This window comes from Esox lucius, chromosome 24 (assembly GCF_011004845.1).
Source record: "Esox lucius isolate fEsoLuc1 chromosome 24, fEsoLuc1.pri, whole genome shotgun sequence".
NCBI lineage: Eukaryota > Metazoa > Chordata > Actinopteri > Esociformes > Esocidae > Esox > Esox lucius.
In genome coordinates, this window is record NC_047592.1 from 5753522 (window position 1) to 5778972 (window position 25451).

The 25451-nt window shown below is 46.1% G+C and overlaps 1 protein-coding gene across 1 annotated transcript in view; it reads left to right on the forward strand.

Annotated features, from left to right (window-relative positions):
• The window catches only part of adam19a (ADAM metallopeptidase domain 19a), a 104028-nt gene that overhangs the window by 32687 nt on the left and 45890 nt on the right, over positions 1–25451 (forward strand). The window contains exon 3 of the mRNA XM_010887970.5: positions 17467–17543. Within this exon, the coding sequence (XP_010886272.2) occupies positions 17467–17543 (77 nt within the window). The remainder of the gene's footprint in view (positions 1–17466; positions 17544–25451) is intronic.

Here is a 25451-nt window from a genome sequence, read left to right on the forward strand (position 1 = left end):
CTGGGAGAAAGAGGCCGTTGGCAGGCCGTTTCGGTACAAACCCTCTGTGGTTTTTTGTGTGCCCTCCATCACCATGGAAATGTTTTCCACTGAGCCCCGTTTTAATGTCTCGGCTCAACACTGTCAAAGACAGTCTGTCCCCACCTACGGCATCAGGCCCATTGAAGAACCAAGTTCTATCGTCGTGACGTCCAGTGTTTGTTTTGTGTGCTCTCGCTCCCACTGATTTGCGGGCTACTGTATGAAGGTACGGGTGGATGAGTCATCCTCAGTGAGTGGGCCCTGCTAAAACAGCACACATTCGCTATCAACCAGCCGATTACATGTACAAGGACACAGGAAGTAGGATACGGAGAGGGCTGCCTGAAGTGGAGGTGCCCTCGTTTACCCGGGAGGCTAAATTGATGTAGACTGAAAAGTGAGCGTGTGTGTGTGTGTGTTTGTGTGTGTGTATGTGTGTGTGTGTGTCCTTGTTTTACCTTACCTATGAGAACGAACACTTCCCAGAACAGAAAGGAATACAGGAAACATTTCACCCGATGTGGAAATGTTTCCAGTCCCTAAGAGCAAAAAGGTGGTTCCTAGCTTAGTGGTTAAGTTTAGGTTTAAAGAATTTTTCTAGCTTAGTGGTTAGGTTTAGGGTAAAAGGCAGTTTCTAGCTTAGTGGTTAGGTTTAGGGTAAAAGGCAGTTTCTAGCTTAGTGGTTAGGTTTAGGGTAAAAGGCTGATTCTAGCTTAGTGGTTAGGTTTAGGGTAAAAGGCTGATTCTAGCTTAGTGGTTAGGTTTAGGGTAAAAGTTACAGATGGGTTAGGGTTTGGAGTCTGTGTTAAGGCTGAGGTGAGGTGTTTGAGTTTTTGGTTAAGGTTGGGTTTAGATTAGGGTAATAGGATATTGACTAAGAACAGTTTCCCCACCTGAATGGTAAAATATGTGTATGTGTGTGTGTGTGTCTGTGTGTGTGTGTGTTTATTCAGGTTTTTAATTAGTACGCCGCAGCTCCCGTTTTATCATCACACAGCCGTTAAACCTCCGTTCCCGTCAAAACACATTTTCTATTACGCTTCTGTTTTGCTGTTTGGTCTTTTACTTTGTTGAGTTTTCGGGTGCTTTAAAAAAAAAAACAAAGCTTTGCAGAATTCCCCCTTTTGCTTTTTCTCTCTTTTTTCCTTCCCTTTCTCTCCTCCTCTTTCTTCCCCCTCTCTCTCTCGCGCATTTTTTCCTCCGTCCTCCTCCTCTCTCCCGATCTCGTCGAACGAAAAAGTACGACCTGGAGAGCACATCTCACATCCGACCTTTACCACACGTCCCCCTTTCACCAGACATGATCATTTATCACCAGGCCTCGTAAGAAAGATTACCGGTGTGGATGGACTCGGCCGGACCTCCTGGGGGTCACAAGTGGACGGACAGATGGACAGGCCGGTCGTTTAGGAGACGCCGTTGATTTCCTGGGTGGGATGGCCCATGCTCGTATCTTTGTTCATCAATCGATTTTCCCCGGATTCAACAAGACTCTCCTTCTTTATGTGGAGAGGACTTCTCAAAAATAGATCCCCGTATTGATTTGTATCTCGTTGGACAAAGAAAGAGAAATACTTGGCAATGCTGTTTCAGCCTCCTCTCGTTGTTTTATTTATAGGGGGAATGAGAACGGAACCAAACACTTGTGCCAGCTCTAAATGTGTCTCCTCAGAACGGCACGTAAAGAGGAAGAAAACAATCGCTCTCTATCTCTCTTTTTGTCTTTTTGTTTTCACATCCTTTTGTTCTTCCTCTCTCGCTGTTTTATTTTGCTTTCATTCTCTCTCCATTTCTGCTCCCTTCTTCCTGTCTGTCTTGTTGAGGGAGACAGCAGAGTGTTTATTTCTGCATGGAGGTTCTGCCAGACACTGTGGGTAGAGCTGGACAGCCCAGAGGAGACAGACCTCTTCTACCCTGTACCCTCACTAGAAGAGACAGCCCACAGCAGGCCCTGCTTCTACCCTGCACGCCTGTTCGGGCATTGTTGCTCTGTCCTCTTTTTTTCTCTTTGGGTTGTAACTTCTTATTTTCTGCCCGTTTGTGGTAATGTGTAAACATATATTTTTACTGTGTATATTTCTGACCCACTTTTCGCCACTTTTGTCCACAGTCATAATATGTTGTTTGAAAAAAAACATGATAAGTATGGAGGCAGTTACTAGAATTGCAGCCCTGCTGCTTTTAGCTCTGTTACGAGCAGGAGAGGAGAGAAAAATGTCAGTTACAACGCAAGTCTCTGCTTGAAGTCTTAATTCCTCCATCACTGACACTGAATAGCCAAGTAGCCCATTATCGTCCGAGCGAGACACACACGTTTGTATTTCAGAGAGTACGGGGGAAGGCTGAGAAGGAAACTCCCGCTATCTGTGTTTTATGATCAGTAAAGTATGTAGATTTGCCAGCGAGATAGCGGAATGGCTAATGTATGGTATGGAGATGGGCCAGCGAGACAGCGGAATGGCTAATGTATGGCACGGAGATGGGCCAACTTGATAGAGGAATGGCTAATGTACGGTACGGAGATGGGCCAGCGAGATAGCGGAATGGCTAATGTACGGTACAGAGATGGGCCAACGAGATAGCGGAATGGCTAATGTACGGCACGGAGAGAGGCCAACGAGATAGCGGAATGGCTAATGTACGGTACGGAGATGGGCCAGCGAGATAGCGGAATGGCTAATGTACGGTACGGAGATGGGCCAGCGAGATAGCGGAATGGCTAATGTACGGTACGGAGATGGGCCAGCGAGATAGCGGAATGGCTAATGTACGGTACGGAGATGGGCCAGCGAGATAACGGAATGGCTAATGTACGGTACGGAAATGGGCCAGCGAGATAGCGGAATGGCTAATGTACGGTACGGAGATGGGCCAGTGAGATAGCGGAATGGCTAATGTACGGTACGGAGATGGGCCAACGAGATAGCGGAATGGCTAATGTACGGCACGGAGATGGGCCAACGAGATAGCGGAATGGCTAATGTACGGCACGGAGAGGGGCCAGCGAGATAGCGGAATGGCTAATGTACGGTACGGAGATGGGCCAGCGAGATAGCAGAATGGCTAATGTACGGCACGGAGATGGGCCAACGAGATAGCGGAATGGCTAATGTACGGCACGGAGAGGGGCCAGCGAGATAGCGGAATGGCTAATGTATGGTACGGAGATGGGCCAGCGAGATAGCGGAATGGCTAATGTACGGTACGAAGAGGGGCCAGCGAGATAGCGGAATGGCTAATGTACGGTACGGAGATGGGCCAGCGAGATAGCGGAATGGCTAATGTACAGCACGGAGATGGGCCAGCGAGATAGCGGAATGGCTAATGTACGGTACGGAGATGGGCCAACGAGATAGCGGAATGGCTAATGTACGGTACGGAGATGGGCCAGCGAGATAGCAGAATGGCTAATGTACGGTACGGAGATGGGCCAGCGAGATAGCGGAATGGCTAATGTACGGTACGGGGATGGGCCAGCGAGATAGCGGAATGGCTAATGTACGGTACGGCAGCGGCCGGTCTGACTCTCTCTCCTCCCCCTAATCCTCCTCCACCTACTCCTCTTTGGCCTGAAGGAGCCGTTGTGCAGTCAGTTAGGCCCTATGTGTGCGTGTCTTTGAGTGTGTGTGTGTACCTGGAGAACAACACTAGCATTTTACTATTCTTGGCTGGTCTCGATTATGTTTTTGCCAAACACACTATGCACGCCTGTGTGGAGGTCGACAGAGAGCAAGGATGCAATTCAAATTGTTATTGAATGGGGTGTCACAAGGGCTGAGGAGAGGCTGTTGGGATTCTGTCAAGGAGAAACACAGCCAGACCAATAGACAATTGTATTTGTCTTGAGCTGATTAATTGCTGTTGGTCGTAGACTGTTGGTCATTGTCAGGAGGCTGGCATTGATTAAGTCTCTTGTTATGAACACAGAAGACAATCACATTCTTCTGTTCATTTTCACAATGTGTCTAGTTTACTTCCCATGTAGTCCCTGGCCTCTGTTAGTTATGGCTGAAACTTTAGAATGAACAGTTGAGTGGTAAACAAACAGCAGTTTTCATTTGTCTCTACGTTCACCCAGGCAGGGTGGCGAGAAAAAACATCTTTGGCTAAACAGTCGTCATGTGACATGTCCAGGCACTGATCTCATTCAGTCACGGTCACAGGGATCCTGGTGCTTTTCGGCGACGAACCGGGAATCAGGTCAAGCATATCTCAGTGGTCAAACTATAACGGCAGCTGTTTCTCAGGCTGCTCATAATTGGTGACGTGTGTGTGTGTGTGTGTGTGTGTAACGTAGATTGTGTGTGTGTGTGTGTGTGTAACAGAGAAGCTGTGTGTAGATCACTCAACTGGCAGTCGGTGTGATTCATGTAATTCTAGTTAAACTATTTACAGATTTGATTTGGTAAAATCCTCTGGATGATTCAGCTGCAGTTGTGGATAGCCAAAGCCCTTCTGTTATTTGTCCGTCCAATCAGCAGCTGATTGAGTCCCAGGACAACCAGTGAGTGCAATTATCTGCCGGGTTGAAACACATCCGTCCAGGACTGGGGCGGCGGTTAGCCCGTCGGTCAGAGTGAGTAAACAAAACGCAGCTCGGTTGGCTGATTGTGCCAACAGACGCGAGCGCATCTGTCGAAGTGCTCTTGAGCAAGACACCCAACGCTAATTGCCCGCCGAGTCACAAGGGATTAGAGCGTCTGCTAGACAAGGGAAGGGCGCAACGTGCTGAAGAGCCCCGGCGCAGCGACGCTGGGTCAGTCCGGGAGGCCCCTTCGCCCAGGTCCACGTCTCACCTTAGCAGCCACCCCTCATTACAGTCAGGTGGAAGTTAGATAAACCACTCACCCACCCACCCCCTCCCTGCCGAGGGGTGTTAGTAGCCCCCCCCCCCCCCCGCTTAGAACTCAGCCAGCTCCCCGCTCCCCCCCCCCGTTCCCAACCCTCAGGCGAGTTATTTGGAGATGAAAGTAAGAGAGGCTCACCTGTGAACTCATTCATGGGTAGGATGAAGGGATGGAGAGGGAGAGTGGAGAAAGAGAACAAGTGAAAAGAGAGAACGAGGGACAGGGAGTTGCTACAGGCTAGTGGAACCCCTCTTAACCCAGTCTACTTTCTTAAGCCCTTCATCAGTTTCGCCTAGCTGTGGGTTTTTATCACAGCTGCTCTGATGTGCCCAGCCTCCTTTCCCTCTGTGTCTCTTCTCTTTGCGTGTATTCACTACCTACAGCGTTCTTTTCACACATCTCACTGTGAACTGCAGCAGAGGGCCATGACTCAGACGCTTCAAAGGCTAATGCCTGCACTGTTTTGGTCATGCCCACACCTTATAGCTTGCCTCTGTCGTTTAGCCGACGCTCTCGTCCAGATGGACTTGCAAAGGTTTTTCCACCAGGTTTCCTCGCTGGCCGTCCGTGGGAATCGAACCAAGGAAGCCGGCGTTGTAAGTGTGAGGTTCTTTCAGCCGAGCCTCAAGGGAAGTCGCTGATTCAGATGCCTAGGAAAGCAGGGTGTGATTGGTTGGTGACCACAATTAATTCAAATAACAACACCATGACATAATAATGGAAGCACCTGGCCTGGGTCAGTATGAAGTCGTCCATTTGACCCACTACATGTTATTTCTTTTTTTCTTCTTTACTATGTCTGTCTGACTCTTGAATGAATCCCCCACAAAAATCCTTAATTTGCTAATATTTCAGTGTATTGTTAGCTGTTCAAAACTAGCAAAAGTTATTCGGGATACATTTCTATAACATTTAAATAATGTGTAGATACACTTTTCTGTTCAAATATGTGATGGGAATGTATTGTGCCAACATAGCATGGAATCATATAGCAATGCCCAGATGTATGCAACATTAGCTAGTTGACTAAAATCAACTTAGCAAACGTCAGCTAAGCTAGCTGATGTAGGTGAGACATTTCATATTAAACAAAATGAAATAGGATTAGGGATGCTGCTAACTACTGTGGCACACACAACGCAGAATATTTTTCCCCAAATGTTAGCTAATTGGCTACTGTTGCTCAGTAAATAATAAACTAGATAACGTGGTTTCACCAAACAGCTGCTTCCTGTTGAGACTTAGTCAGCTGCAGCTGAATTCGCACGGCTAAATTAACTACATCCCCGGGCTGTTGCCGACAGCGGATATGAGCCTGGAAAAACAACCATTTAAAGTTGTTTTAGGAAGGGACCGTATCATTCCTGATTATGTCCAGTCTAGCCTGAGCCTACCACTTGATAATTCAAAAGAAAACCTAACAGGCTAATAGTAGCTAACTCACTACTGAAGTAACAATGGGATTGCAGGTGAACATCTATTTTATTCTGATATGTGGCTCCAGTACTGTCAACGTTCACCTCAGGGTACAAATTAAGGTCAAAGAGGGGCAATCATTAATAAAGTGTCTCAAAGCATCAACCCAGGATTCCATTTTGCTTTTCAGACCAAAATGACGACACTAGACGCGGGCCACTGATCCCAGACCATCCCAGACGACACAAACACAGGCCTCGCACACAGCCTGAAAACTATCAGCCGTGGCTGGATTACCAGTCAGCTGTGGATGGATGGGTCCCCACTTCCTTAGAGCGGATCGATTTTTTTATGTCAGGTTTGACACGCCCCTTTGCGAGGGGTGTGTCAAACCTGCGGGGTGATTTTCTAACGCAGCGCTATGTACTGCTTGGAGCACTACTCGGGCAGATCGATAATGCATAAACAACAAAGATGGACGCTCGCTAGCCACTACAGGCGCACCGCTGTGATGGATAAGCATGAAACACAAGTAGCTGGACAGGAGGTGATGGAGTAAATGGCAGGGCTGAAATGCGCAACAGATTAGTCACTGGTCCCTCTTTCCGTCGTTATTTTGTCGTTGTCCTTTAGCGCAGGCAAGTGCTTGACACTTCCTGCTGTCTGCTGTTGTTTCATGTTAACCACTTTTCCATTCCTGTCCGTTCATTCAGCCATCCGTTCATCAGTACCTGTTCTTCTCTTAACACCTTTTAGCCTAAAAGCCCCACTGAGCAGGACTTTTATATTGACCAAATAGATAGATAGTTTACATACAAACCGTGTGGGCGATGCAGGAAGTTCTTTCAGTTAGTAGTTCTGGATGTTTCGGTTCCATATCCCTCAACTGTGGCTTTCTTCCCGGAGATCTTATTGTTGGCTTTTACTCACTGACAAGGCAAATATGTACGAGGGGTCTGTATGGAATATGGATCTTTTTTTTGGATGGGGGGGGTGCGAGGGGATTTTTCTCTCACTCGTCTGACCTCTGTAGCCATTAGATGAGTAAAGAAGCAGTTTGTCCTCCTGAAAAGAGAAGTCATGCTGGGAGATTATTCTGTGAAATACGCTCCCAGCAACCGGGGAAGCAAAGTGTGTCTTGTCTGTGAGGAGAATGTCTTCCGTGCTGTTCTGTGGCCTCCATGTGATGTGAATCGTGCTCGTCGTCTCGCATTGTAGATCAGGTTTTATCACAGTAATCCAACTTTGGTGGATGTGGTTTTCGTGCAGACGTTTTCTTTTCAGTTTTGACGGCTGAACAAGCATAAGAGGAATGTTGTAAAATAATTCACGCAAGTTCAATTCCGTCGGAGTTGACATGTGGTTGCACAATCTCTTTTGTCATTCAGAACGTTTCAGAAGGTTGGATAATACACGATTGTGTATCCTTTCTCTGACAGTGGCTAATATTTGCCCGCGTCAGCGAAACAGGAAAGTGAGCATCCATCGATAACATGGACAATGGGGGGGGTCAGGCTAGTATTGTGGGAGATACTTACATTTTCCTCTCCCCCTGAATCAGCGATTATGGCAGCTAAACACCTTGCCAAGCCAGTGTTTGCCTGCTGAGAGTACTTTGCAAAGCGTTTTTACGTATTAAGGTCGTCTGAAAGTCTCTGCAGTCGGACGTCAAAACCACCAAGTGGTCGGTACATTGAATATATCGTTAATCACCTCAGAAAGTGTGAATGAGACAGGAAGGAGACTGCACGAGACACCTGAAACGCCACGTTACTCTGGGGAAAACAAAACCAATTCATATTAATTTCACATGCTAATTGCATAACCTGGTTTTCTCAAAGAGGAGGACGTGCAAACCTAACCTTAACCCTTAACCGTAACCTCTGTGATAATGGACAAATGCCAACCTGGGGGGTGATAGACCGAAACCCACTGCAACGCCCAACATCCTCTTTCACTCTCTTCTTCCCACTTAATTCAGTGGTCGGGTATTTTGCTAGTGGGTACGCTCTGTTGGGGCCAAGGTAGTGTTCTAATTTGCTCTGTTTTATTGTTTTTTTCTTTTCATTTTGTCAAATAGATTTGTTTTCTCTCTTTCTCTCATACACACACACTCACACTCACACATCCAGACGGGCTGAAAGTAAAAGAAGAAAAAGCAATCGCGCCAACAAGAGTTCTTTCTTCGCCCCTCAAACTGAACCGTCCGACTATTTAATCATGTTAACTTGACTTTTGCAACGCTCCGAATCTGTTTTGAGTGAATGTCTTTGGTCTGCTTTCAAGGGACTTGATTGTTGTTGTATTTTAACTCATCTTAGAACTGTATATACTGGAAAAACAAAGGAAAAACAAAGGAAAGAGAGAGAGAGTGTGCATTTAGCATTTGGAACCTAGCATCAATGTCACCTCATCCCCTGACTTGACTGACATCAGAGCCAACAGAAACACACTGGTACTGTTACACTGACATCAGAGCCAACAGAAACACACTGGTACTGTTATACTGACATCAGAGCCAACAGAAACATACTGGTACTGTTACACTGACATCATAGAGCCAACAGAAACACACTGGTACTGTTACACTGACATCAGAGCCAACAGAAACACACTGGTACTGTTATACTGACATCATAGAGCCAACAGAAACATACTGGTACTGTTATACTAACATCTTAGAGCCAACAGAAACACACTGGTACTGTTACACTGACATCAGAGCCAACAGAAACACACTGGTACTGTTATACTGACATCATAGAGCCAACAGAAACATACTGGTACTGTTATACTGACATCAGAGCCAACAGAAACACACTGGTACTGTTACACTGACATCAGAGCCAACAGAAACACACTGGTACTGTTATACTGACATCAGAGCCAACAGAAACATACTGGTACTGTTACACTGACATCATAGAGCCAACAGAAACACACTGGTACTGTTACACTGACATCAGAGCCAACAGAAACACACTGGTACTGTTATACTGACATCATAGAGCCAACAGAAACATACTGGTACTGTTATACTAACATCTTAGAGCCAACAGAAACACACTGGTACTGTTACACTGACATCAGAGCCAACAGAAACACACTGGTACTGTTATACTGACATCATAGAGCCAACAGAAACATACTGGTACTGTTATACTGACATCAGAGCCAACAGAAACACACTGGTACTGTTACACTGACATCAGAGCCAACAGAAACACACTGGTACTGTTACACTGACATCAGAGCCAACAGAAACATACTGGTACTGTTATACTAACATCATAGAGCCAACAGAAACACACTGGTACTGTTACACTGACATCATAGAGCCAGCAGAAACACACTGGTACTGTTACACTGACATCATAGAGCCAGCAGAAACACACTGGTACTGTTACACTGACATCATAGAGCCAACAGAAACATACTGGTACTGTTATACTGACATCATAGAGCCAACAGAAACACACTGGTACTGTTATACTAACATCTTAGAGCCAACAGAAACATACTGGTACTGTTATACTGACATCATAGAGCCAACAGAAACACACTGGTACTGTTATACTAACATCTTAGAGCCAACAGAAACACACTGGTACTGTTACACTGACATCATAGAGCCAACAGAAACACACTGGTACTGTTATACTGACATCATAGAGCCAACCGAAACATACTGGTACTGTTATACTGACATCATAGAGCCAACAGAAACATACTGGTACTGTTATACTGACATCATAGAGCCAGCAGAAACACACTGGTACTGTTACACTGACATCATAGAGCCAGCAGAAACACACTGGTACTGTTACACTGACATCATAGAGCCAGCAGAAACACACTGGTACTGTTACACTGACATCATAGAGCCAACAGAAACATACTGGTACTGTTATACTGACATCATAGAGCCAACAGAAACACACTGGTACTGTTATACTAACATCTTAGAGCCAACAGAAACATACTGGTACTGTTATACTGACATCATAGAGCCAACAGAAACACACTGGTACTGTTATACTAACATCTTAGAGCCAACAGAAACACACTGGTACTGTTACACTGACATCATAGAGCCAACAGAAACACACTGGTACTGTTATACTGACATCATAGAGCCAACCGAAACATACTGGTACTGTTATACTGACATCATAGAGCCAACAGAAACATACTGGTACTGTTATACTGACATCATAGAGCCAGCAGAGACACACTGGTACTGTTATACTGACATCATAGAGCCAACAGAAACATACTGGTACTGTTATACTGACATCATAGAGCCAACAGAAACACACTGGTACTGTTACATTGGCTGTTACATTTGCTGATGACCAGCTAAACAACGGTCATTTGCCAGTAGGCTTATGGAAAAATTGTATCCACTTCTTTTAGCTGAGAAGTAAAGTGATGATGTGAAAGCAGGCAAAATTGCAATTGCGATAATATTATTACAGGGAGTTTTATCGGCTCTATAAACAAAAGTGAAGCGTCCCATTTCATCAGCAATTTTCGCCTGAACTGGATATGAAAATGGTCTGAGAACGTTTTACAACCCCTTTGCAGACATTGTCATGGCCATATTCCTGAAGCCAAAGATGTTTTCCATTTATCATGTTATAGAAATACCTGTCAGCTGTTTTGGTGGCTGTGACTCCTCACGGTTCTTTTAGAGCGGGAGGGAGGGAGGGAGGGAGGGAGGGAGGGGGGGCGGGCGAGGGGGGAACTGTTAATCCTGTCTCACCCCCTAACCCCAACCTCTCCACCCTCCCCTCATAGGAGCGTTGTTTAATTTGAGACGCTCTGACACACACTTGACATAGATTAATTATGGAGCCTCTTCATGTCTTTTAGGGACACACACACGCACACACACACGCACACACACACACACAGACCTCACACACACACACACACACACACACACACTCCGGTACTGTATCTCTACCGGAAGCAGTGATTTAGAACGATGCCTATGAAACTTTCTCCCCTCCTCACCCCCTCACACCTCCTATTCTCTCTCCCCCTTCTCAGCCCCTCACACCTCCTTTTCTCACCTCCCCTCCTCACCCCCTCGTGCCTCTCAACATCCAACGCCAGCCTCTCAGGGCTCGTAAGTGATTGCGGGCTCAGAAACCAATCCACTAACACCTTCTCACCCTCTCTCTACTTTTTTGAAGGGAGTTTCATCTCACTCTCTCTTTATCTCACCCTCTCTATCTCTCCGTCTCTATCTCTCCTCTTTTTCTCTCTCTCTCTCTTCTCTCTTATTCTCTCGCTCTATTCTATCCTCTCTATTTCTCCTGCTGCCTGACTGACTGATAGGGGAAAATTGCACTGGAGACGTCCCCTCCTTCTCTGCTATTCCTCTGGCCTGGACTTCCTCCCTCACACAGATAAGGGAATACTCATAAAAAGAGCCAATGTGAAGGCCCTACTCATCATTCAGAGCTTAGAAGTTGTGCCGTATCATCATGCGGGAATTCATGGCTAGTCAAACAAAGACATTATTCAAGAACATACAGAAGAACTTTTGAAACGCAGCGTTACTGAGAATGGAATATCAGGGTCGGAAGAGTTGGGATTTTTATCTGCATTCCGGAATTCAAACTGAGTCCATTCCAGTCAACATTCCGGAATTCAATCGGAGCCCATTCCAATCAGCATTCCGGGATTCAATTGGAGCCCATTCCAATCAGCATTCTGGAATTCAATCGGAGCCCATTCCAATCAGCGTTCCGGAATTAAATTGCAGTTACATTTGTGAGACACTAATTGTCTAATTGAAGTAATTCACCTTGTCAGATCAGATGGAAGCCACCTCTGATTCGTTAGGACTACCATACTGCAAGTCTATGAATTTCAGGGATCTTAGGTTGTCCTCTGATGTATCCACATACACCACTGATCAGTGCCACTGACGTCTCTTCAGCCTGGGGATCACATTTCTCCTCATTATAGACCTGGTGGACGCACAGAACTTTGACTTATATATTATCCACCATTTTCTTGCTTCACTTTTCAGCCTGAACCCCCACAATAACATGCGATGGACAGTACGATTATGGAGAAAGATAGAGACAGAAGCCACTGCTTCCTCCATTCCTCTAACACCTCTGAAACGGGACGCCGACTGATCTGTCTCGAGTCATTACTCCATCCGCACAGTGTTCGGCTGGTCTTTAATCAGTGAAAAGGCGTGAGAACTGGAATGGGGTCGTCCATGGGCCTGGCACTCCGTAACATCAGAGGCCCAGTAAATACCCGGTGAGGCGATCAAATATACCTTCAGAGAGACTACATGCATATCTAGCTCATATTTACTACACTGGTGTGTTGTGTGTATGTGTGTGTGTGTGTGTGTGTGTGTGGCGCCTGCTCATGCTGTGTGTTATTGTCAGGCCGGCTCCAAAGCAGCATGCATCGGACCCCTCATGCTGAAGAGTGGGGGAAATCTCTCTGTCTTTGGGTGGTTCAGTATACAGAGTCTCAACTGGGTGTTGGTGAAATGTCAGGGTCATTAGGTGGAGCCCAGGACTTGGGAGTGACGGCTTCCATCGTCCGACTGTAGCACTCTGTAGCACTCTGTAGCACTCTGTAGCACTCTGTAGCACTCTGTAGCACTCTCCGCCCGGTTCTTACTGGGATGTCGGTGTTTGTGTTCTTTTTAATGCCGTCTCTCAGGTCCTTCACAGCCTTGTCGAAGTTACCTGATGTGGTAGCATTTAGGCTGAGGTACTGTGGGGTTAGTCGTTCCCTCGCTGTAGGGCAACATTTTGTAGGTGTGTGGCCCGGCCGTCCGGAGCTTCTTCTCCGGTCATTAACGGGGTTCACCATAAGGAGCCAGGAGTTGCCTCACTCCCGGACACTCAAATTCTGCCGACAGTTGTCGCCTTCCACAACGACTTCCACAACTCTTGCACACCAACGCCCCAATGGCTACTTGGTAGTGTTATTGCGGGACGGCTGAGCTGTCTCCATAGAAACCACACTGTCTTGGGACAGCGAAGTTGTTGCCTCGTTACAACTTGTCATTTGTGACAAAGTGGTCCCTGCGGACGCTACCTAGCTGTATTCTTGAGAAAACTGCAATTTTGTGTTGGCTTTTAGCTGGTTAGCTTGTCTTATTTACTATGAATTAGCTGATGCAGGCATTCGTTCACATGATAACACTGCAGATATATTTGTGTATTCTGAGCCATGCCCAAAAGATGACTAATGCTTTACTTAGTTAGGTCACTACCATGGAGTGATAAGGTCAAACACTAAAGGTCAACTTTTTAATGGTGGTTGCCCCTGGCTCATATCTGCTGTGCGTTATAGCCTGGGGACGAAGTTAAAGTTTGATCATCTATCTCTCTCCTTCTCTCTCTCTCCTATTCCCTCTCACTCTTGTTTGTTAGTCTTTCTCTCTCTCTCGCTCTCTCTCTCTTTCTCTCCTGCTGTCTGTGTCTATGTGATACCAATGATCTTTGTAATGCTATCTCCTCTTCAATCGCCCCCTCAATCTATCTTTCTGTTGACCTTCTGCAAGGCCTTTTCTCTCCCACTAAATATCTCTCTCCCCATCCGTCTCTCTGTCTCTCCCCATCTCCCTCTGTCTCTCCCCATCTCCCTCTGTCTCTCCCCATCTCCCTCTGTCTCTCCCCATCTCCCTCTGTCTCTCCCCATCTCTCTCTGTCTCTCCCCATCTCCCTCTGTCTCTCCCCATCTCCCTCTGTCTCTCCCCATCTCCCTCTGTCTCTCCCCATCTCTTTCTGTCTCTCCCCATCTCCCTCTGTCTCTCCCCATCTCTTTCTGTCTCTCCCCATCTCCCTCTGTCTCTCCCCATCTCCCTTTCTCCCTTTCTCTCTTTCTCTCTCTCTCTCTCCCCATCTCTCTCTCTCTCCCCCCATCTCTCTCTGTTTTTCCCATTCTGTTCCTCCTCTGGCCTTTCTTCTCCATCTCCCTCTTTGTCTGTATAAGTCCTCCACTCTTCTTCCTGGAATGCAGTACAGCCAGTGTCCTCGTGATGCTAACTATGTTTCCATGGTTTCTCAGCTGAGGAAAAGACAAAGGAAACATTGTATTAAAACACGCACCGAGCATATGACCTGCAGTGTCATTCGTAAACGAGGGTTAGAGTTAGACTAGCAGAGCCTAAGGAACCATCCAAAACATATGTGGGTTAGAAGGGTAGATATAGAATGGAAAGGGATATAGGATGGAATGGATGGATACTGAATGGAGTGGGAGGATATAGAATGGCGTGGGAGGATATAGAATGGAAGGGGTGGATATAGAATGGAAGGCGTAGAAATAGGATTGAAGGCATGGATATATAATGGAATGAGAGGATGTAGAATGGAAGGGGTGGATATAGAATGGAAGGGTTGGATATAGAATGGAAGGGTTGGATATATAATGGAAGGGGAAGATATGGGTCTTGATAATATAACCAAATAGCTATGTGTTGGGTTAATGTAGTGTAGATCTTTTATGTAGTCTGGGTATGTGTGTGTGTGTAGTCTGTGTGTGTGTATGTGTGTCTGTCCATTCTTTTGTTTATCCATTTATCCATCAATTTGTTTTATTTCCCGCCTATCTATTTTTCCATGTTATATTCAGATATAGAAACTTATTTTGAGCCTGTTTGCTAGAGCCTGTAAGGGAAACCATGTTTGAAAGGAAAAAACCTCAGAAGCCTTTTCCAAGCTCAGATACGCTGCGTTGTAAATGTCATGCGTTGCTGCACAGCTCCCCCTGCAACAGGACGCTCAAAACAAGATCCCTCATCTGTAATGCATTTCTGTTCCACTTTCGGGTTCCACTTGGGTTTCAGGGTTCCATTTCTGTTTCGAACATCGCCTAAGGTTCCGGGGCTGTGCTGCGCTCTCCCCCCTAATTTCTTTGGAAGCGCTCAGCCCTTTACATGAGACGGGACCTCTGTGCTTCCCACACAGAGTGTAGGGTCTGTGTGTAGAGACCGTTCTGCCTGCCGCCAGCTCATGCTTATTTCTCACGGAGCCAAAGGTTATACAGGGCTATGGAACAGTATACACTCACCTAAAGGATTATTAGGAACACCTGTTCAATTTCTCATGAATGCAATTATCTAATCAACCAATCACATGGCAGTTGCTTCAATGCATTTAGGGGTGTGGTCCTGGTCGAGACAATCTCCTGAACTCCAAACTGAATGTCAGAATGGGAAAGAAAGGTGATTTAAGCAATTTTGAGCGTGGCATGGTTGTTGGTGCCAGACGGGCCGGTCTGAGTATTTCACAATCTGCTCAGTTACTGGGATTTTCACGCACAACCATTTCTAGGGTTCACAAAGAATGGTGTGAAAAGGGAAAAACATCCAGTATGCGGCAGTCCTGTGGGGGAAAATGTCTTGTTGATGCTAGAGGTCAGAGGAGAATGGGCCGACTGATTCAAGCTGATAGAAGAGAAACTTTGACTGAAATAACCACTCGTTACAACCGAGGTATGCAGGAAAGCATTTGTGAAGCCACAACACGCACAACCTTGAGGCGGATGGGCTACAACAGCAGAAGACCCCACCAGGTACCACTCATCTCCACTACAAATAGGAAAAAGAGGCTACAATTTGCACAAGCTCACCAAAATTGGACAGTTGAGGACTGGAAGAATGTTGCCTGGTCTGATGAGTCTCGATTTCTGTTGAGACATTCAGATGGTAGAGTCAGAATTTGGCGTAAACAGAATGAGAACATGGATCCATCATGCCTTGTTACCACTGTGCAGGCTGGTGGTGGTGGTGAAATGGTGTGGGGGATGTTTTCTTGGCACACTTTAGGCCCCTTAGTGCCAATTGGGCATCTTTTAAATGCCGCGGCCTACCTGAGCATTGTTTCTGACCATTTTCATCCCTATATGACCACCATGTACCCATCCTCTGATGGCTACATCCAGCAGGATAATGCACCATGTCACAAAGCTCGAATCATTTCAAATTGGTTTCTTGAACATGACATTGAGTTCACTGTACTGAAATGGCCCCCACAGTCACCAGATCTCAACCCATTAGAGCATCTTTGGGATGTGGTGGAACGGGAGCTTCGTGCCCTAGATGTGCATCCCACAAATCTCCATCAACTGCAAGATGCCATCCTATCAATATGGGCCAACATTTCTAAAGAACATTTCAACACCTTGTTGAATCAATGCCACGTAGAATTAAGGCAGTTCTGAAGGCGAAAGGGGGTCAAACACTGTATTAGTATGGTGTTCCTAATAATCCTTTAGGTGAGTGTATATCCTACTTCTCTCTCCAAAAAAAACAAGAGTTAGATTAGGAAGCTGAAGATGGTGGCTTGGCTGGTTGGCAGGAACAGCTTTTAGTCGGTTGGTAAAAGCATGCTTCACTGGCATTTAGTTGGTTTAGAGTTTCACTTCTGGCTTTTCTTTTTAGGGGAGTTGTTTTCACATCTCCTTATAACAGTTGCAGTGACAAAAGACATGTTGTACCAATAAATAGCAGTCTTCGCCTTCGTACAGAAACCAACTGTCAGTTTACATCAGAGGTGTAAAAAGTACAAAGTAAAAATACTCAACTGGGTTCGGCGTGTTCACCACTTTTGGGAAGTATCTAATTAAGATCTAAATAACCAGGCAAAGGGAGTTCAAAACTAACTAGTGATCAATTAAGTAAAAAGGAAGAGTGCAAATTATCAATTAAGGACACTGATGAGTTATGAACTCTGTTTACATGGTCATTTAACCCTTCTTTAGGAACTTCCCAAAACTGGTGAACACAGCCGAGTACTTCTACTTTGTACTTTTTACACCCCTGGTTTACATGGATAGAATGGCACTTCCCCTGGTGAAATTCCAGTGGTCCGCATCCAGTTGCACTGGTTTTTCGTCTGTAAAATGTATAATCACTGACGAGAAAGCCACTGCAACAGCAGCAATGTTACCTGTAAATCGCACTCCTCAAAGTCTGTCGACAGCGTTCGTGTCCCAAACATCTGCCCACTGGAACGTCCGTCCTTCACTTTCCGCCGTTAGCGGGTTTTGAAGTGTTAATGACTGAGGAATAGGTTTTGCCTCCTGAATTAGCGTGGTGCTCTGACAATGCTACATATACAGGAAGTAATTTTGAATCCTCATGTGGCGTCCGGAGATGTCCTCTGATTACGTCTTTCTGTTTCAGGACCAGTATCCAGACAGAGGGGATATAGTGCTGTCCTCCAAAATCCTTCAACTGGTGCTACAAGTGGAACGAAATCAGTAAGTGTGTGTTCTGAGAGAGAGAGAGAGAGAGATAGAGATGTATGCCACGCTATTTGTACTAAGTTTCTCTCAAGCCGTGTCATGTTCTTTCTTTTTCTCTGTCTGTATTTACTGGGCCTCGCTGTTTCAGTTGGTTGTCCTGTGTGTGTGTGTGTGTGTCTACACAACTTTCTCCTAAAATAGGTTATTAAAGATTGAATGGATAGCCCTGGGATATTATGAGAGACATCCAATATTTTATGAGAAAGTCGAAACCTGTTTGATGGTTATGGACTCTAAGTGATTTCCAGAGGCAGGTTTTGGTATGGGATAGTTATTCTGGGCTGTCACCTTTTGTCACGTACTTTAACCGTGGGGAGGGGCATTCTTTTGCGACTAGATAAATAAAGCAGTAATGCAGCAGAACACGCTGGTTGTTTTCAATTCAGACTGCTTTGTCTGTTTTGAGCTTTGCAAATTGTCATTGTTACTGGCCCACAGCGCGAACACAGCCGTGGTTCCGCTACAATCCACACCTCTGAGACCGGAGCACTGCATGTTCGACGACTCTACCTGTGCGCCAGCCGATTTGCAACTCTAAACACGGCATGTCAATGATCTGGAAAGGCGCCAGAGCTTCTCCCTGTGAACCAGTAGGGCTGGAGAGATGGATGACGGAAACTGATGCTCTTGCCCCAAAATGGAGACCCAAGCAAATCTGAGTGAGGTTTAGTGCTGTGAGGGTCATTGGAGACTTGGTCAAGGCCAGCGAGGTTATGCTACTGTGATAACATCAAGGCCGGTTCGGATGAGGCTCACTGCAGCGTTAGCCGGGAACGTGCCATGAATCATAAGGTGGAGAATCACTAACAGTGTTTAGAAGTTCTCCCATGGAGATGGATTAGACGCTGGGAGGACGGGGCCTTTGTACAGTTACAAAAAATATGGGAGAAAATATGCCAGATTTACTGTTGACACATTTTTGAGTCAAAGCAACCTGTTTTCATGTGGAGTCAGAGGGATGTTGGAGTGACAGTGCAGAGTCAGAGAGTCAGAGAGGGATGTTGGAGTCACAGTACAGAGAGTCAGAGAGGCATGTTGGAGTGACAGTGCAGAGAGTCAGAGAGGGATATTGGAGTCACAGTACAGAGAGTCAGAGAGGGATGTTGGAGTCACAGTACAGAGAGACAGAGAGGCATGTTGGAGTGACAGTACAGAGAGTCAGAGAGGGGTGTTGGAGTGACAGTACAGAGAGTCAGAGAGTCAGAGAGGCATGTTGGAGTCACAGTACAGAGAGTCAAAGAGGGATGTTGGAGTCACAGTACAGAGAGTCAGAGACGGATGTTGGAGTGACAGTACAGAGAGTCAGAGAGGCATGTTGGAGTGACAGTACAGAGAGTCAGAGAGGACCCAAGTGATTTGAACAATTGTAGGATCATTGAAAGTAAATATATGGATCAGAAAATACACAGAAGTAAGTGTAGTGCAAAATTACAGACAAAACAGCCAGAACAAACAGACAAGACAACTAAAACAGTCAGACATACAACTGAGTCATCGGCCAGCCAGCCAGAAAGCTAAAACAGACATCTAAGACAGACAGCTAAAACAGACAGCAAAAATAGACAGCTAAAACCATCATCCCAACAGATTGAAAGACATCTGGCCAGCCAGCCAGACCAACAGACACGCACCCTGACAGGCAGACAGACATCCAGACGGACAAACAGGCGGTACATCAGTCAAACCAACACAGTGAGTCTGTAGTAATGTGACCATGACTCACAGTGGCCCGTCTTCCAACAGGAAAACAAGCTGTGAAGAGATGGTGAGACGGGTTCAGAGTCACTAAGCACAAACCCACTGTGTTTCAACGACCTGGTCCACAGGTTTGGTCTGGGTTACAGAATGTAGGTCAGAGACAGAGAGTGAGAGACAAAGGATGGAGGAGAGAAAAACAGCAAAGAAAAGGGGGAAACACAGGTTGGGCTTTTTTTTCTGAATGAACCGCCTCTTGCTGGATGGGCCTGGATGCCTGGAATGAGACCAGCGAGATGGAGCCGTGGTCAGGTGCCTGGAATGAGACCAGCGAGATGGAGCGGTGGTCAGGTGCCTGGAATGAGACCAGCGAGATGGAGCGGTGGTCAGGTGCCTGGAATGAGACCAGTGAGATGGAGTGGTGGTCAGGTGCCTGGAATGAGACCAGCGAGATGGAGCGGTGGTCAGGTGCCTGGAATGAGACCAGCGAGATGGAGCGGTGGTCAGGTGCCTGGAATGAGACCAGTGAGATGGAGCGGTGGTCAGGTGACTGGAATGAGACCAACTAGATAGAGCGGTGGTCAGGTGTCTGGAATGAGACCAGAGAGATAGAGCAGTGGTCAGGTGTCTAGAATGAGACCAACTAGATAGAGCGGTGGTCAGGTGTCTGGAATGAGACCAGAGAGATAGAGCAGTGGTCAGGTGTCTAGAATTAGACCAGCGAGATGGAGCGGTGGTCAGGTGCTCAGCCTCATGTCAGCTCCAGGTCAACTTATATCCAGGTCGAAAGGCATAACAGGGGAGAGAGAGAGGTAGGACTGATGAAGACAGATAGGAAAAGAGACTCTCGCAGCATTTTGTCCGGAAACGGTTCAGGCCATTTCAAGACATCCTAGTGATGTTTAACCCGAGTGACCTCCAGTCCACTTGGGGTCAAAAGATCTGGGGTGTGATCACTTCCTGGTTAAACACTTCCTCAGACAAATAGTCCAGGCCAGTGTTTTGTTTTTCGTTGCTGATGAAACATATGGTAAAAATGCACTGCACCATTAAAATGGTACCAATGGAGTAATCATCAAATATTACGTGTTAATGTGATCAAAACGATTGGCCGTATCATTCCATTAATTTGGATTTGCTTCGATGCCCGCGCTCAAACACACGCGCATGTGTGCACACAGAGAGAGAGACACACACACACACACAGAGAGACAAAATCACAATACACAGCAACAATTACAGCGATGGCTCCTTTTAAAGACAAGCATTCATCACACATTTCTGTTAACTGTAAGCTCTCAATTTATGGTAATGGAGCTCTTTACGCCTTGATTACATTCCCCAACCCTCTGGGGGACGATATGTATAGCCCTGTGTTGATAATGGGAAATACACGCAATTCATCATCAACCATGAGAAGAACCTTGCAAATGTGTTGAGAGCAACAAGGCCCGCCATCAGCAGCTGGATGATGCAGTGGATTTAGGCAGAGAAATAGATGTCCAGGAACGGTAATTTCAATTGTGCCAATGGGTGGCTTACCCTTCTGTGTTCCTGCCAAGTTGTTAATAAGGATTTCAGGCCTCTGAGAGAGTTTTACTTTGGGCGGCGGCGGGGTTGGGGGTGGGGGTTGTGGGGTGGGGGGCTTAGAAGCCCATTGCCTTTTCATTGTCTTAGAGCCAGATCGATTCTCCTCCTGGAATTATGTATCCCCTCGGCTGCATTTGCTGATTGTAACTGTGATTAAAATCGATAATGGGCTTTGTTCTGGTAATCTGCTATAATCCACCGAGTATGTCGTTGCTGTGGCATTAAGAGAGATGGGCAGTAACCGGAGCCTTTGCCAAGGCCACCACAGGAAGAATACAGAAGGTGTTAAAAAGAAAGCCTGTGGGACGCAAACTCAGACATGATCTAAAGATCTCTGTGTGGGCAAGAGAGAGAAGGAGTCCAAGGGTGTATGAGCGAGGAAGTGTGTGTGTTTGTGTGTGTGCGTGCGAGAGAGAGTGGAAGAGAGAATGTGTTCTAGAGACGGCAGAGTGAAGACGGCAGGCAGAGAGACCGAGGGGTACAGAGAGAGACAGGTAGAGAGACCGAGGGGTACAGAGAGAGACAGGTAGAGAGACAGAGGGGTACAGAGAGAGACAGGTAGAGAGACAGAGGGGTACAGAGAGAGACAGGTAGAGAGACAGGGGGGTACAGAGAGAGACAGGTAGAGAGACCGAGGGGTACAGAGAGAGACAGGTAGAGAGACCGAGGGGTACAGAGAGAGACAGGTAGAGAGACCGAGGGGTACAGAGAGCGAGAACAGCAGGTGTTTAGTGTTTGAGTGATGTGTGCCAGGTTGGCTGTGCAGACCTGTCGCTGTTCAACACTCAGCATGTCTAAAGGAAGAGGAGAGCAGCTTTCTGGCCTTTGAACATCCTTTCTCTGTTTTCTAACGAGGGAGGCCCATCCCATCTGTCAGGAGCTCAGCCTCACCGCCCTACCGACCGGAGACAGAGGCCGCGGCCCTGACGGATCACCACAACGCCTTTGTTTTCCTGACCGAGGCACAGCATTCATCACCTTCCAACGTCAAACAATATCTCCCGACAAGCCTTTCCCGGCATTTAGCCGGAGACCCGGCCTGTTGGGAATAACGGGAGCGTTATTCTGCCAGGAGCCTTATTATGTAGCCTAATGATACACCTTTGCCATTTACTGCTAGTACCAACACCTAACCTTGGCCCAAAGACTGTGGCCGACCCTGGGACTGGATCGGAGGGGGTTCATGGATGGGTGATGTTTGGGCCAATTAGTGTTACTGCAGTGATAGAGAACCAAGGTCCTCCACAGCTATTCTGCTGGGAGGAATGTGATGTGATCACTGATAGACAGACAGACCCGCAGGCACGCACGCACGCACACACGCTTACAGGGAATTGTTTACGTAGTGGTGAGGTTTCTCGGTAGGCCAGCTCCCTGATTGCATGTTAGTAAGGATGTTGTTAGCACCGAAAGGTTGCTAACAATGGTTCTAATGAGTTGCACTGTGTGCCCCCAGGAAGCTAGCACCATGGGCCTGGTCGTCGCTCAACATGGACTGGGAAATATATGTTCAATTTGGACATTGTTGTCCAAATATTCTGTCTACCTGATGTTTTTCCACAGGCTGACCTTTGTGCTGCTTAAATCCCTGCCACCACTGACAAGGTGTTTAAATTCTGAAACCCCATAAAGTTACCATGGTAACATTTCTTTTTCTAGTTTGTGCACTGATATAGTTTAAGGAGAAAATGTGGTGTTCTGCCTGAAATCGTCCGTTATTTGTTCAAAATCGGGGTTGTAACTTTGATCATTTTATATTATATATTGCTTATGTATTATGTATGTAGTATATATACACTCACCTAAAGGATTATTAGGAACACCATACTAATACTGTGTTTGACCCCCTTTCGCCTTCAGAACTGCCTTAATTCTACGTGGCATTGATTCAACAAGGTGCTGAAAGCATTTTTTAGAATTGTTGGCCCATATTGATAGGATGGCATCTTGCAGTTGAAGGAGATTTGTGGGAAGCACATCCAGGGCACGAAGCTCCCGTTCCACCACATCCCAAAGATGCTCTATTGGGTTGAGATCTGGTGACTGTGGGGGCCATTTCAGTACAGTGAACTCAATGTCATGTTCAAGAATCCAATTTGAAATGATTCGAGCTTTGTGACATGGTGCATTATCCTGCTGGAAGTAGCCATCAGAGGATGGGTACATGGTGGTCATAAAGGGATGGACATGGTCAGAAACAATGCTCAGGTAGGCCGTGGCATTTAAAAGATGCCCAATTGGCACTAAGGGCCTAAAGTGTGCCAATAAAACATCCCCCACACCATTTCACCACCACCACCAGCCTGCACAGTGGTAACAAGGCATGATGGATCCATGTTCTCATTCTGTTTACACCAAATTCTGACTCTACCATCTGAATGTCTCAACAGAAATTGAGACTCATCAGACCAGGCAACATTCTTCCAGTCCTCAACTGTCCAATTTTGGTGAGCTCGTGCAAATTGTAGCCTCTTTTTCCTATTTATAGTGGAGATGAGTGGTACCTGGTGGGGTCTTCTGCTGTTGTAGCCCATCCGCCTCAAGGTTGTGCGTGTTGTGGCTTTACAAATGCTTTGCTGCATACCTCGGTTGTAACGAGTGGTTATTTCAGTCAAAGTTTCTCTTCTATCAGCTTGAATCAGTCGGCCCATTCTCTTCTGACCTCTAGCATCAACAAGGCATTTTCGCCCACAGGACTGCCGCATACTGGATGTTTTTCCCTTTTCACACCATTCTTTGTGAACCCTAGAAATGGTTGTGCGTGAAAATCCCAGTAACTGAGCAGATTGTGAAATACTCAGACCGGCCTGTCTGGCACCAACAACCATGCCACGCTCAAAATTGCTTAAATCACCTTTCTTTCCCATTCTGACATTCAGTTTGGAGTTCAGGAGATTGTCTTGACCAGGACCACACCCCTAAATGCATTGAAGCAACTGCCATGTGATTGGTTGATTAGATAATTGCATTCATGAGAAATGTAACAGGTGCTCCTAATAATCCTTTAGGTGAGTGAATATTTATATACATGTTGTATAAAAAACTGAGTTTACGTAAAGCTGAAGAAATATTCATTTTCTATGATTTTCTCATACATACTGCATACAGTAACCAATACAGTCTAAGAGAAAATAGCCCAATTGAATTAACTGCCATTGTTTTCAATGTATTTTGCAACCCTGCCAATTATAAAATTGTTTGGACAACTGCCACCATTTCACGCCAGTACTGTTTATTAATAATAAATCCACTTTCACATTGTAAGAATAAATACAGTGGTGTACGTAACCTAAAGAAAACATTTTATTTTTAAACTTGTCATTTTAAAACACTATTGGCGTCCACTAAGAATATGTTTACAGTCATTTTAATGAGTTCATACATCATATATATAATCGGTTATATGCAGTATATACTATGTATATGAAAGAGAGAGAGAGCGCAATCGAGAGAAAGAGGGACAGATTGAGCTGTAGGAAAAGCGAGGGAGATGTGTTCCCAAAGAAACTCTAAGCCTTTTCCAGACACTTGCGCTACTGAAAAAGCTACTGTATTTCATGACCAAATTAAGTAGAATATCCTTGAGAGGGAACATAAAAACCTGGATTCTTGTAGTCTTCTGTAATATACAGCCCTGATATGGATCTTATTAAGGGAAGTTGTTGGCCAGTCCTAATCTAACAGTATGAATCCCAGACTCCGGTTCGGGTTTTGGAGGTGTCCCAGTGGCAGGGGCCTGGCTGGAAAAGGGAACAGGACAGACATAATTACATTATCTGTAGTTCTGCTTTGCCGGTTGTTGACGCTGTCTAATCGAAGGGCTACTCCATCTTTGCCTAACACCCTTATGGAAATGCACACACACACACAATCTTACACACCGTTCTCCCTCGCAAACAGTGAGCATCAGAATAATAGTCGGTCAGCGTTCTGTTGGACGATGGATGGCCCTCATAGCATTCTAATGTAGCTAATGGAAACGGCACAAGCCGGTCTCCTCCATTTGTTTGGTTGCCTTATCACCTCTGTTCAAGTATTGGAACGATGTCTGATCTTATTTGGTGGAGTGATGAATGTCGCCTTTCAGGGGCTGTTGTACAACAACTGTGTTTCTGTGTGTGTATGTGTGTGTGTGTTCAATACACAAATCAACCCACGTGCATTTTCAATAAAAAAAAAAAAAACTGTTTGGTTGCCAAGGATATATTTACGTAACTTTGCTCTTAACCCTGGAACCATAGTTACTTAGATCCGTTCAGGGGATGAGACATTTCTTAGAAAATCCATGGAATCCAATGATATTCCATTAAACTAATGGTGGCGTCCACTCCAGATACCCTTCTGTGTGTCTGAAAACGGAGGACAAAAACAGCGACTGTGTTTTCTTCTTCTTCCTGTGGTTACGCAACGCTCGTCCGAGCGGAGAGACCCAACGGGACCACGGTTCCTCTAGAGAACCTGGCCTGACACACAACCAGCACACTTCCTGGCCCCAGGTCAGTCTGACGCTGCCTTGCCCGATTCCGTCACAGACAGGCCCGTTGGGTGCGCGGGCCTGGGATCAGATGCGTGTAGGTC